The sequence below is a fragment of the Dermochelys coriacea genome, chromosome 3 (genome assembly GCF_009764565.3).
Source record: "Dermochelys coriacea isolate rDerCor1 chromosome 3, rDerCor1.pri.v4, whole genome shotgun sequence".
Classification (NCBI taxonomy): domain Eukaryota; kingdom Metazoa; phylum Chordata; order Testudines; family Dermochelyidae; genus Dermochelys; species Dermochelys coriacea.
In genome coordinates this window covers 33,759,009-33,772,562 of record NC_050070.1, presented here as the reverse complement: position 1 = coordinate 33,772,562, position 13,554 = coordinate 33,759,009, and the positions used below count along the sequence as shown (strand labels likewise).

Sequence of the window (13,554 nt, the reverse complement as noted above, 5' to 3'; positions counted from 1 at the left end):
AGCATGGTTTCTGTAAAGGGAGATCATGTCTTACTAATCTATTAGAGTTCTTTGGGGGGGTCAACAAAATGTGGATAAGGGGGATCCAGTGGACATAGTGTACTTAGATTTCCAGAAAGCCTTTGAAAAGGTCCCTCACCAAAGGCTCTTACGTAAATTAAGTTATCATGGGATAAGAAGGAAGATCCTTTCATCGATTGAGAACTGGTTAAAAGACAGGGAACAGAGAGTAGGAATAAATGGTAAATCTTCAGAATGGAGAGGGGTAACTAGTGGTGTTCCCCAAGGGTCAGTCCTAGGACCAATCCTATTCAACCTATTCATAAATGATCTGGAGGAAAGGGGTAAACAGCGAGGTGGCAAAGTTTGCAGATGATACTAAGCTGTTTTTCTCATAAGGATGTTACCTGGAACTGGTGGTAAGCCCACATGGTCAGGAATGGAATGAGACATGGTCCATGAAATCCCTATCTTACACTGGTGTTTTTCTCTTTTGGAGCACTTAGGGAGTAAACAGCACTCACATATGTGGGTGCGCTGTTCATCAGGAGATGCCTCCCAAGCCACCTTTGCTGAGGCTGTAAGGCAGATCACTGTGCACACAATGCATGAATTATTCAAGTACCTTTTCTGGAACATATATTTACTTTCCAAATTTTTTTGTACATTCACCCACCTGCTCGAACATAGCCAGACTTGATCTGAGACACTTTGTGTGCAAGGGACTGATTCTTCCCTTGCAGCATATAAGTAACTTGCACTGAAGTCAATAGGGAGAGAATCAGGTCTCTGGTGTTTAACATTGTTAAAAGTCCAGGTAGTTTTAGGCTTTTTTTTTTTTTTGAGTCTACACTAGAACGTTATATGCAGGAAAAGACTATTATAGTCGTTGCTTACAAAAAACATTTTAGAGAAGTACATTATACACAAAAGTACACTTGTGTTTTTCCTGCATTGCTCATGCATCGGTGAATGTTTGAGCTGGAAGAATGTTTTGGTAACCAACATGAAAATAGGTACACCAAAGACCTTGTTTTGTTTACCAGATCCAATATCCAATACTGTTACTGCTGCTATATATAACATTTGAAGTAGGATTTGCTGAGGTCAGATATGCAAATTTGGATGTGGGTTTTGCTATGCTAGAGCTGTGAAGTATAGCCCTAGTAGGTAATTCTGGGTATGTGGTCCAAACCCATATTCAGAAAATGTATTGATGCTAAAAATGAAGAAAGCATTTGTAATTTTCATTTCACAAGCAGAGTGTAGAGAAGATTTTAGAAAATGAGAACATTTTGGCTAACTCTGACAGTCTTCTTATGGAACATTTGCACTTTTAAACTCCCCCCTTCCCGCCACATCAGTGATCCTTTGTTTCAAATAAACATTAAGTGCTAGTAGGTAATACAGCCCTGGAATTATTCATTGTCTGAACAAAATTAATCCACCTTACTCCTAACCTTATGTATCCCTCTGAAAATTGTTTGCAGTATTGTTGTAGCTGTCTCAGTCCCAGGACGTTAGCCAGACAAGGTGGGTAAGGTAAGTTATTGGACCAACTTCTGTGTGAAAATAGAATAGACTATCGGGGTTGGAAGGGACCTCAGGAGATCATCTAGTCCAACCCCCTGCTCACAGCAGGACTAATCCCCAATTTTTGCCCCAGATCCCTAAATGGCCTCTCAAGGATTGAGCTCACAACCCTGGGTTTAGCAGGCCAATGCTCAAACCACTGAGCTATCCCTCCACATGTAAATGTTAGCTGAGAGAAAATATTAATGCCTGGGAGCCATAGTGGTGTGGTTTCAGAGTAGCAGCCGTGTTAGTCTGTATTTGCAAAAAGAAAAGGAGTACTTGTGGCACCTTAGAGACTCACAAATTTATTAGAGCATAAGCTTTCGTGAGCTACAGCATAGTGGTGTGGGAAATTAAACACTCTGGCCCCAAATAGGGTGACCAGATAGCAAGTGTGAAAAATAGGGACACTTTTTTTTTCGGGGGGGGGAGAATATTTGCATATATAAAACAAAGCCCCTAATATCCGGTTTCAGAGTAGCAGCCGTGTTAGTCTGTATCCGCAAAAAGAAAAGGAGTACTTGTGGCACCTTAGAGACTCACAAATTTATTTGAGCATAAGTTTTCATGAGCTACAGCTCACTAATATCTGGACATCCCGTCATCCTAACCCCAGCCTCAGCTCGAGATTGGCACACAGGTCGGGAGGTGGGGTGACTGGAAATTTTGCGCCTCTTCTCCAAGCTTGAGGCTGCTCTGCCTTGGACTGGTCCTCTGAGGCTGTACTAATTTGTGCCAGCTGTGAGCACCCCTAGAGAGGGCCTTTATAACAGACAGAAAATCCTCAGGCTGCGGGAGAGCAGGAGAGAGAGGAGCCCAGGCGGGAATGATTCTCCTTATGGGCCAGCAGCACAGCGCCCAGCTGCTTTACAGCCCGAGGGCATCCCGCCCCTTATGGCCAGTTGTGAAGACGCACACGCCTCAATCACACCTGCTGGCTGGACTGCGGTTTGCAGACATGCCCTGTGTCGCCTAGGGGATTCCCGGGGGGAGGGAGCGTGTCCGATGCAATCAGGGGTGCGGGAACCGCTCCGTTGGTGTGGATGGGAAGCAGGGCACTAACCCGCTGAAACCAGAAGTCGGGCATGTTTCCCAAGCGCCTGCTTGGGAGCCTAGCGCGGGCCTGAGCAGGGCCCCAGAGTGGGGAGGGGGATGCACAGCAGCTGGACCCAGGCAGGGAGTGGGGGTGGCCCATTGTAAAGGGGCTCGCCGCGGGCTCCCCACACCTCGCCTGCGGCCGCAACCCGGAGCCAAGTTTCGCTTCTCCGTAAAGGAAACCGAAACTGCCCCCTACCTTTCCCCCAGCCAGCAGCGCCTGTCACATGCTCCCCGCTATTAAATGGAGCCCGCGCCGCTGCCCTGCGCCCCAAAGCGCTGCAGCCCCGCACCGCCATGCACCTCGCCGAGATGCGCACCGTGCCCCAGGCGCTGGCGATGCTGCTCGGCATCCTCGCTGCGCAGCTGAGCGCCCTGTGGCTCCGCCTGGCGCCCTTCTCCTGCTGGCTCAGCGGGGCGCTGCTACCCGGGAGGAGCCCCGCGCTGCTGGAGGAGGGCGCTGGGGAGCCGGATGGCGCCGAGGTGCCCACGGTTCCGACCAGCGTCAACTATCACTTCACCCGCCAGTGCAACTACCGCTGCGGCTTCTGCTTCCATACGGCCAAGACCTCCTTCGTGCTGCCCCTCGAGGAAGCCAGGAGGGGGCTGGCCATGCTCAAGGAGGCGGGTGAGTCTGCCCCACTGCTGGCCCTGGGATCTCCGGGGTGAACTCCGCTGCTGGGACCGGGGCTTTGGAGTGAGGGCATCTGCCCCCACGCCTGGCTGGGTCATCCAATTAATGCAGCAAATACTCTGACATGGTCCAAATTTTGATTGATTGTTATTATTAATTATTATTATTATTTTAAATTTATTGTCCAAATGTCGAATTTCATGGGGAGGGGAATTGACAAAAATCCCCCCTTTTTGATCAAGAATTTCCCCAATTCTCCTTCCCTTGGCACCTTTCTCCACTACACCTGAATTAAAGCTGTGATCCAGACCTAAAGAAGCCCAGCAGAGTAGGTTCAGGCTCTAGTTCTCTCCTTATTCAGTCATGTGCTGAAAAACTATTGGAAGTACAGTATAGGGGACACATTTGGAGCAGTGCTGCTGTGTGGCATCTTCATAAAATGTAGCCAGAAGTTCTCCCTGGTAAAAAACAATAAACCTCCTTTGCCATTTCAGACGAACACATTTAGTTTGGGTTCAACTAGGAGGGAGCTCAAACAGCGCCTGAAAGTTAAAATCTAGTCGCTGCCTTAAATGTGAAAAGATACAAAAAACCGCAGTAGAGGCTGATATCATCTAAACGTGGGGACGCAAATCTGACTGGTAAAGGTCTGGCTTACAAGCAAAGAGGATTGATTATTATGTTATTAGCTCACATTTTCAAAGCTTGAGTGCCTGAAGATAGCCTGCTAAATTCATAAATAAAGTATCTAAATGTGGATTTAGGAGTATCTTTTCAGATACCCAGGTTTGAAAATATTTGCCTTATAATTTTAATGATTTGTAAATAATCTTCGGTACAATAATGTGCATGGTACTTTACACAGTGAATAGAAACAAGGGGTGAAATCTTGGCTCCATTGAAGTCAATGGGAATTTCATACATTTATGAAAATCATAGCAAAACTTTAGCAGAAAAAGGAACAGTTTATTGAACTCAATGGACGTCTATGGACTGTGGCTTACCATTAGTATATCTGTGCAAATCATCTGTATTCTTCTGTGCATATGTTGTGAGAAAAAGTTCCCAAAACTTAAATTTATCCAATCTAAACAGTATTTCTCTTTTTTGTCAAATACTAGGTATGGAAAAAATAAACTTTTCAGGAGGAGAGCCATTTCTGCAAGAGAGAGGAGAATTTGTGGGCAAATTGGTCCAGTTTTGCAAGCAGGAACTAAAACTGCCAAGTGTCAGCATTGTGAGCAATGGCAGCATGATTAAAGAACGATGGTTCAAGCGTTACGGTAAGAAAGAACAATGTATATGTTTAAAAAGATGCATGGGTTTCAGGAGTCTTCTCGACTCAACTTTATAGTAAGGGGTGTGTCTGTAGTTATTTTTGTTAATAACACATTTACAGTAAATGCAAACAAAACCAAATAGTCTTACGTGTACCTTTAAATCAGAGGTATTTAGACTGACTTTAAAAACATTAGCTCAAGGCGTCCCCATGTCTCTGTAGAAAAGGGGTGTGTTACTTTTGAGATGCTCTCCAGTCTTCCCGTGACCATGTGGAATCCTCTTTGGTAGGGTTCCTCATGACGGGTTTTGAGGGTGTACTTGGAGGTGGAAGATGGCAGAGCTGGGCACTTAATGATTCTTTACTATAGACATTGAATATTATTTAATGTTTCGTTTTTTCAGGTGACTACCTAGACATTCTTGCAGTTTCCTGTGATAGTTTTGATGAGGAAGTCAATGTTTTAATTGGCCGTGGACAAGGAAACAAGAACCACATTGAGAATCTCCAAAGACTGAGAAAGTGGTGCCGAGATTATGCTGTGGCTTTTAAATTAAATTCAGTAATTAATAGATTTAATGTTGACGAAGATATGAATGAACAGATTAAGGCACTAAATCCTGTCCGATGGAAGGTAAGCAAGAAATACAGGGCTACATGTTCTCTTCTCAGGAAAAGGGGAGAATCAGGAAGGTAGGATTGCCAGGCGTCTGGTTTTCGACCAGAACGCCTGGTTGAAAAGGGACCCTGGCAGCTTCGGGTGCTGACTGGGCCTATAAAAGTCTGGTCAGTGGCACAGCAGGGCTAAGGCAAGCTCCCTGCCTGTCCTGGCTCCGCGTGGCTCCTGAAAGTGGCCGCATGTCTGTCTCCTAGGCACAGGGATGTCTATGGGGGCTCCATGCGTTGCCCCAGCCTCAAGTGCTGGCATCAGTTCCACAACTCCCATTGCCCGGAAACTGTGGTCAATGGGACCTGTGGGAGCGGTGCCTATGGGCATGGGCAGGGAGCAGAGCCCCCTGGCTCCTCCACCTAGGAGCCGGACATGTTGGCTGCTCACAGGAACCGCCTGAGGTAACACCGGCCAGCCACAGCCTGCACCCTGAACCTCCTCCCGCACCCCAGCTCCAGGTTGGAACCCCCTCCCACACCCCAAACCCTCTGCCCTAGCCCTGAGCCCCCTCCTGTACCCCAGTCTCCTCATCCCCGGCTCCACCCCGAGCCCATACCCCCAGCCAGAGCCTTGAACCCCTCCCGCACCCCAATCCCTTGCCCCAGGCTGGAGTCCCCTCCCATACTACAAACCTCTCGGTCCCAGCCCAGAGCCCCCTCTTGCACCCCAACCTCCCTCATCCCTGGCCCCACCCGAGAGCCCACACCCCCTCACCCAAAACCCCTCCCCCAGCCCTGAGCCTCCTCCCATATTATGAACCCCTTGGCCCCAGCCTGGAGTCCCCTCCTGCACCCCAAATCCCCCATTCCCACCCCAGAGCCCGCACCCCCAGCTGAAGCCCTCACCCCTTCCCATGCCACAATTCCCTGCCCAAGCCCGGAGTCCCTTCCTACACCCTGAACCCCACATTTCTGGTCTCACCCCAGAACCTGCACCCCCAGCTGGAGCCCTCACCCCTCCTACACCCCAAACCTCTGCCCTAGCCCAGTGAAAATGAGTGAGGGTGGGGAAGAATAAGCGATGGGGGGTGGGTGGAGTGAGCGGTTTTGGGCAGAGAAGGGCGGGACAAGGGTGTTTGGTTTTGTGCAATTAGAAAGTTGGCAACCCTCCAGGAAGGGGACAAGGTGGAGCAGAGCTCTGCTATGACTTATCTTCCAGTCGGGTGCGATAGAGCTGTGACTCTAATTTATGATGGCACTTAGTATCAGGGATCCGTAACCAATTCCCAGACAGGCCACCTCCCTCACTGCATTTGAGTGACACTCAGATACAGTCGAGACTTTGCCCTTTCATGTTATTTACAAGGAAATATTTTTTCACCATACAGAAGTCTGGTGATTTTGGGACATATAGGGAACATCGTGTCTTTTTATAGGGAAAAAAATTGAAAATGTCATATTACTTTGAAAAAAGGAAGAAGTCTGAATACACAATATTAATTATTATTAAGTATATTTTTCATTAGAAAAGTGTTAAATAGCTGTCCTAAGTAGTTTAAAATCTTGTAAGGCTAGCATGCTTTTAAATATTCAAAGACGCATGGAAGAGTCTTTCTCAATAGTTAGACCCTGATCCTCCACTCTATTACACTAGTTTGCAGCATTTTAATTCCAATGAAATAAATGTAATTGAACCAGCATAACACTGGTGTAACAGAGTGGGAGATCAAGCAGTTTGATCTCTAGGAAAAAAACTATGAGAGAAATTTTGGCCCCACTGAAGTCAATGGCAAAACTCCCATTTACTTTAATGGGGCCAGGATTTCACCCTATTGGCATCTCTCATTTATGCTGGTTTTACACTCCATGGTATGCTGGTGTGACTCCACTGACTTCTCTGAAGATTCAGCCAGTTGAAACCACGGTGAAAAGAGAGACCCAGGCCCTCTCAGTCATGGTGGGGTTTATGTTTTGTTTTTTTCCCATGGTAATTATGACAGATATATAACCTTCATCATGTAAAAGCCTCAAAACGTCCTGTGGCACCTTATAGACTAACAGTCATATTGGCGCATAAGTTTTCATGGGTGAATACCCACTTCGTCGGTATTCACCCACGAAAGCTTATGCTCCAATACGTCTGTTAGTCTATAAAGTGCCACAGGACTCTTAGTCTGGATCTTTAAAAGTGGCAAACACAGCTATCCCTTTGTTACTTGACAACTTTCATCATATACTTTCTGTCTTTCAGGTATTCCAATGCCTGCTCATTGAAGGAGAGAATACAGGTGAAGATGCACTGAGAGAAGCAGAGAAATTTATTATCAGCGATGAAGATTTTGAACGATTCCTAGATCGCCATAGAGAGGTCTCATGTTTAGTACCAGAATCTAATCAGAAGGTAAAATGAAGCTATTCTTTGATAATTCTTTATTATCAGAAACTAGAAAATAGCATGATTGCTAATGCTTTGCTTACAAATACTTACATAGAGTTAGACAATATAATTCCTTTAGCAGCTGTTTTTTCTATATTTGGAGAATTTTAAAAAAATATCTATTCCATATGGAGTGAAAAGCACATAAAACTGGGATACTTGCAGTTGTGGAGCCCAATTCTGCCCCCATTGAAATCGGTGGGAATTTTGCAATTGATTTCTGTTGTAGCTGGACCAGGCAATGTTGGTAGTACTAAGGTAGATGGGGGCATTCAAAATACCAGTAGAGTAACAGTAATAGGTTAGGTTTTCTAAGCAAAAACCTACATAGTGAATTTAAATAAAAACAAAACAAAAGACAGAATCTGGAGGAATTTAGTGCCAGATCACAACATTTAAGGATGGTCACATTTTAATAGAAAACAAGTTTTTTTTAAAATTCGGAGCCCAGTTTTCAAATGTGGATGCCTTAATAGGCCACATCCTTCCTTTTGAATTTCATAAAATCATTTAAACCTGTAAAATGGGTATTCACTGTACATATCTAAGTGCTGATGTGAACATTCAAGTAAGTGATTGGATATATTTTAAAAACACCTGTATCCATTTGAGCACCCATGTTTCAATCTGATCCTTAAACCAAACAAAAAATGGTTGTCTAGCAACAATTTGTTCTTTCATAAAAAGCCACCTTCATGGTTCTCTATCTGCTACTCACTAAGGGCATGATCCAAAGTTCATCAAAATGAATGGGAAGACTCCAGCTGATTCCAAAGGACTTTGGATCAAGCCCTAAGGGAATGGATACTTATTATGCCTATACCTTACTTCTCACCTAACTTTCAGTAAAAACATAGATTTTAGTTTGTCTAGTAATCTATAGTTTTTTCTATGCTTTTACAGATGAGAGACTCATACCTCATTCTGGATGAATATGTAAGTTTTTGTTTGCTACTTAATGAGTTAATCTTTGTCTATTAGTTAATATGGGCTATGCTATTATTCATGGTTTAGCAAGCTAAACTACAATTATTTCAGTTTATTGTTTACCCCTATATAGCACTTTCCACATGTTTCTGAAAGAGTGGCCTGCTACATGTGGACGCAAGGAAATTGTATTCATCATCATAAACATTTAGACAAGTCAAACACAGGACCTGATCCTGCAAATAGACCTGAGTGAGCAGCCTCACAAGTGCATAGGGGTCCACCTGCATGCAACCAATTGCAGGATCATAGTTTACACATCTGTTATATTTGATCCTCACTGTGAAGTCCAATTTGCAGAACTAATTTGTATGGGAATGTGTATTCTTTACCTATATGTAAACTAAGAAGGATATTTTCTAACTCTCTTTGTACCATCTTTTAGGAGAAAAAAAGACCCTGGTCCTGCAAAGATTTACTCATGTGCTTAACTTTACACTTGCGAGTAGTTTCATTGGCTTCAGTGGAATTACTCACATGCGCAGAGCTAACCATGTGCATGAGCCTTCACAGGATTGGGGTTTAAGTTATTTAATTTTGTAGAAATACTCCACTTTTAGGCACTTCGTAATTTTCTTAATCTATGAATTTTCTAGATGCGTTTTCTGAACTGTAGAAATGGACGGAAAGAGCCTTCCAAATCTATCCTGGATGTAGGCGTAGAACATGCTATAAAATTGAGTGGATTTGATGAGAAGATGTTTCTGAGTCGAGGAGGAAAATATGTGTGGAGTAAAGCAGATATGAAGCTAGAATGGTGACTCAAAAGTATTTTTTATTGCACATGCGCTTTGTAGTACTATAATAATAATAATAATAACAATAATAATTTGACATAAGTATTGTATGTTTGTTCCTTATTTTTTATGCTTTATATATATGCCAAAGACCATTTTTAACTAAAAGTAGAGTAATGTTAATTGCAGAGAAAATAGTGTATGTAACTTTAAATTTTAGCTTGCATAAAACTAATCTTTTTGAAATTGAGATTGGTTTTATCTGCTCTGTGCTCAGGGATTACTAAATAATGATTGAATTTAGATATGAGATGATCTCCCAAATCTAGTACTTACCTAATCTCTTAAAATTCTTAGACTACAACTTCCACTATGGTAAAATATATTGTAAAAATATAGGTAGTTCTACACATAAAGAGTATTGCATTAAATAAGAAAAAGTCATATAGGAAATAGTTTTAAAATAATAAATCAGTGACAAGAAAAACAAAATCAACAAATGGAACATCATAATATGCTTCTTTAATTACCAGTTAAGTAGATTTCTTACCATGAAGCTTGTTCTGCCTAGTTCTTAAGAAATAACAAGTTACAATTCCAGGCTACGTCACTGGGGGCAAATCAGTAGCGCTTTGAACACAATGCTGACTTTTTCTTGAGTAACAACTGTTGAATTGGGCTAATTACCATAATATATGACTGAGGCATAGACTAAATTAAGTTAAATGGAAACCCGTGCCAAGTGAAACTTCCAATTTTCACTTTGCAAACATTTATTTGTGAAAGCCCATATTTCCTCCAGTATTTGTAAATTTCATGCAGAGTGCAGTTTTTGTATGTTTACTAGAGAACCCTACTTTTCTCAGGGGAGAATATGAAATTTTTCCCAAAACATAATCATGTTTTTACCCTTGATGGAAACTATTATTTCACTAGAAACTGACAGTGTTTCCCATGGGAAATAGCCTTTTGTTTTAACAAAAAGTATTCAAGGTGAAAACCAAATATTTTGCTTTTTATATGAATCCATTAAAATCTTACTTTTTAAATGATTCCGCCCCCTCACCCTCCCATATCCAGCTCCTCTGGGGGAGCTCTATTAGAGAGAGTGGACAGAATTCTGTAATGGCTGCCTTGTGTTAAAGACATGCTAGCATTATTAGCTGTATATTTTGATAAGCCAGGAAGTCAGAAACCACAAAGTTCACATACCATATGTCTTCATTTAGAAGCCAGCTTGGCTTAGTAATCACCCTTATTTAGTAGCTGCACCAATAACATACAAACTGTAAGTGAAACCAATTAAATTTAATAACAGCCACCTTTAATTTAAAGGGGTAGCATCAACTTGAAATACAGTAAACTCAGAAACATGAGTTAGAAGTAATTTCAGTTATTTCACTTGTGCCTGAGCCCCGCTGCAAACTGTTATGGTTTTACAGTTGTTTTTCTATTTTTTTTTAATTCTTTTCCTTATTTTTTGTGTGAAAAACTCTATAAATGGGGAACTCACTGAGGACCCGATCCTGCAGACACTTATGTGTGAGTAACTTTACTCATTCAGATAGTCCCATTGAACTTAGGCCTGGATCCTCAAAGATATTTTGGCTCCTAACTTCCACTGAAATTTGTGAGAGTTAGGTGCCTAAATATCTTTGAGGCTATGGGCCTCAATGTTTATAATTACTTACATGCATGCATAAGTTTTTGCAGCATCTGGGCCACAGCATGTGTCAAATGCTAGTGTAAATAAACAATAGAGAAATATACATTTTTTCTCTAATTTCTTTCAATTATAGTAATTTTACTTCTTGTTTTAACAATAACAGGTAAAGTATTTTTGGAGAGAAATTAAACTTTTAATTTGACTCTTTAAAGCTGCAGCACTAGATGATCACAATGGTCCCTCTGGCCCTGGAATCTATGAAAGGGAGAAGTAATTAAATGTAATAGAAGCCACAGCTTCTAGACAGAGTTTTATGCTATTACGCCCTGCTGAAAAAATGGGAAAATACTTTTAAATAGTAATTCCTTAGGTCTGTATTTTATTGTCCTAACCATAATGACATAGAGCCCTTAAAGAACAAAAGAGTGCCGAGAGAATTCTGCAACCATTATGGTGTCTATACATAGATTTTTTTTTAAATTTTTTTTTCTCAAGGCATTTTAACTGCTCCAGACAGAATTAAAAAGCTTGATCCCACAATCTTTAGGCAAAATTTCCCATGACCTCAGTAGAAGTTTTCCCTGCGTAAAGACTGTGGGACAACACCCAAAGTATATACTTGTGTCCTTGAATATGATTTTTTCTTATTTAAGATTCTTAAAATCTTGGATCCAACATATACCTTCTGCAGCCAGGCTGTGAGCTGAGGAGTTGGAATTTTCTGTGATTGCTGGTCCAGTCCCAGCTTGAGGAATGGCTAGTGTATCCTTCAGAGTAGCAGCCATGTTAGTCTGTATCCACAAAAAGAAAAGGAGTACTTGTGGCACCTTAGAGACTAGCAAATTTATTTGAGCATAAGCTTTCGTGAGCTACAGTATCCTTGTATCATTAAATCCATCAGCCTACTGCTAACCCAAAATGCCTGCAGCATAGCAGCATGCAGGGAGCCTCCTCAGCTATGAGCCACACACACAGAAGTATTCAACCCCTATGCAGGCTCTTTTAATCTTGCCACCCTTCCTACTGCTCTGTCATTTGCACAAGAGAAATGCAACAGTTTTGCTGCAGGAATAAAAGAGTTAGAGAGAAGAAGCTAAAAGTGAATAGAAAAGCAACTACAAAAATTCATACATTTAGAAACATTTAAAAGAATGATAAAGAACCAACATTTTCAGAGAATGCTGTGAAGAGAGTTCTGATTTGTGTTCTTACTTTTCACATGGAATTCAGTCCTATGGGATTTTCATTGTCTTTACTACAATATGCAATAAGAAAACCCAAACCTTAGCAGTGAATAGACACTTTTTATACGTTTTACAATTTAAGGTGCTTCTGAATGAAAAAAATCCTTCTCGTTTAAAGTTTTAGGTTTTTGACTGTAACAAAAGGAAGGGTTTTTATCTATGGGTATAAGTTTCAGTAGTAATCTAGAATGATGTGCTAGATACAGTATATGGATGTGGTTCCTATTAGAACAAATTGTATATTTTAGGCACTGATCCTACAAAGATTTATACACACACTTGACTTTAAATATGTGACTTTAGGTCTCAATCCTGCAAACACATATGTGCTTAACTTTACTAGCATGAGTAGTCTCATGATAGTTAAGAACATGCATATGTGTTTGCAGGATCAGGCATTAGTTTGCACAGTAACTTGTTAGCACTTTTATTGCTTTTCGTATTAGGAAAAGTGACAGGTAATAAGAGCTCAATGCACTTGAACTCAGTGAGATTTTTCCTAAGTAATGTAGGATATGCCCTATTTGATGTGCTTAGCTTTCATTATAAAGTGTAACTGTAATATTTAGTGTGTTGCAGAAATATGATGATGATTTTATTTATTACTACTGAAAATTTTTAAAAATGTTTTGTAAAAAGTTAATATATTGTGCATTGTAATAAAGTCTTTTAATTTTCTTAAATGTACCTATAGTTTATTTTTGTAACATGTAACACAGAACCACATCATTTATCATATTCACAATGGGTGTTCAACTTTGGAATCTAAGGTCCTAGTCCAGCAACAAATTCTGTAAGAATGCCTTGCCTATGCAGAGCTGATTGCAGGGTCTGGGGCTAAATGTAGATTCTTTTCTTACTGCAGTGCATTTGTTATGTGGGACTGGGACACAAAAGATCTGGGTTCTACTCCCAGTCTTGCCACCTTGGGCAAGTCACATCCTGTCTCTGTGTCTCAGTTTCCCCATCTATGAAATGGGGATAATGATACCAACCACCTTTGTAAGTCCTTTGAGATTTCCTGACCAAAAGTGCCATGTAAGACCTAGATATCAGTATTATATGGTGAGTTGATCACTCCATGTTATATGAACACAATTAGGTTACATTGTATTATCAACCTGACGGGCTATGTGGGGAACACAACTGGCTACACGTATTTGAAAGGCATAAAAGGGGTAGATCGTCTTTTTGCCTATGCAGATAGAAGTGACAAAACCTGGTGGCTCCAAGGTGGGAGTAAATGAAAGTGATATCTATACAGCATCATCTACTTATCTTTGGAATACAG

The 13,554-nt window shown here is 41.6% G+C and overlaps 1 protein-coding gene across 1 annotated transcript; it reads left to right on the top strand.

Moving 5' to 3' along the window:
* Positions 1–2,171: 2,171 nt before the first annotated feature.
* RSAD2 (radical S-adenosyl methionine domain containing 2) lies at positions 2,172–12,946 on the top strand. Its single transcript, XM_038397376.2, has 6 exons — positions 2,172–3,298; positions 4,426–4,587; positions 4,988–5,217; positions 7,444–7,593; positions 8,533–8,565; positions 9,213–12,946. Exons 1-6 carry the CDS (start codon positions 2,968–2,970, stop codon positions 9,375–9,377), a joined length of 1,071 nt encoding a protein of 356 aa, XP_038253304.1. The 5' UTR covers positions 2,172–2,967; the 3' UTR covers positions 9,378–12,946.
* Positions 12,947–13,554: the final 608 nt, after the last annotated feature.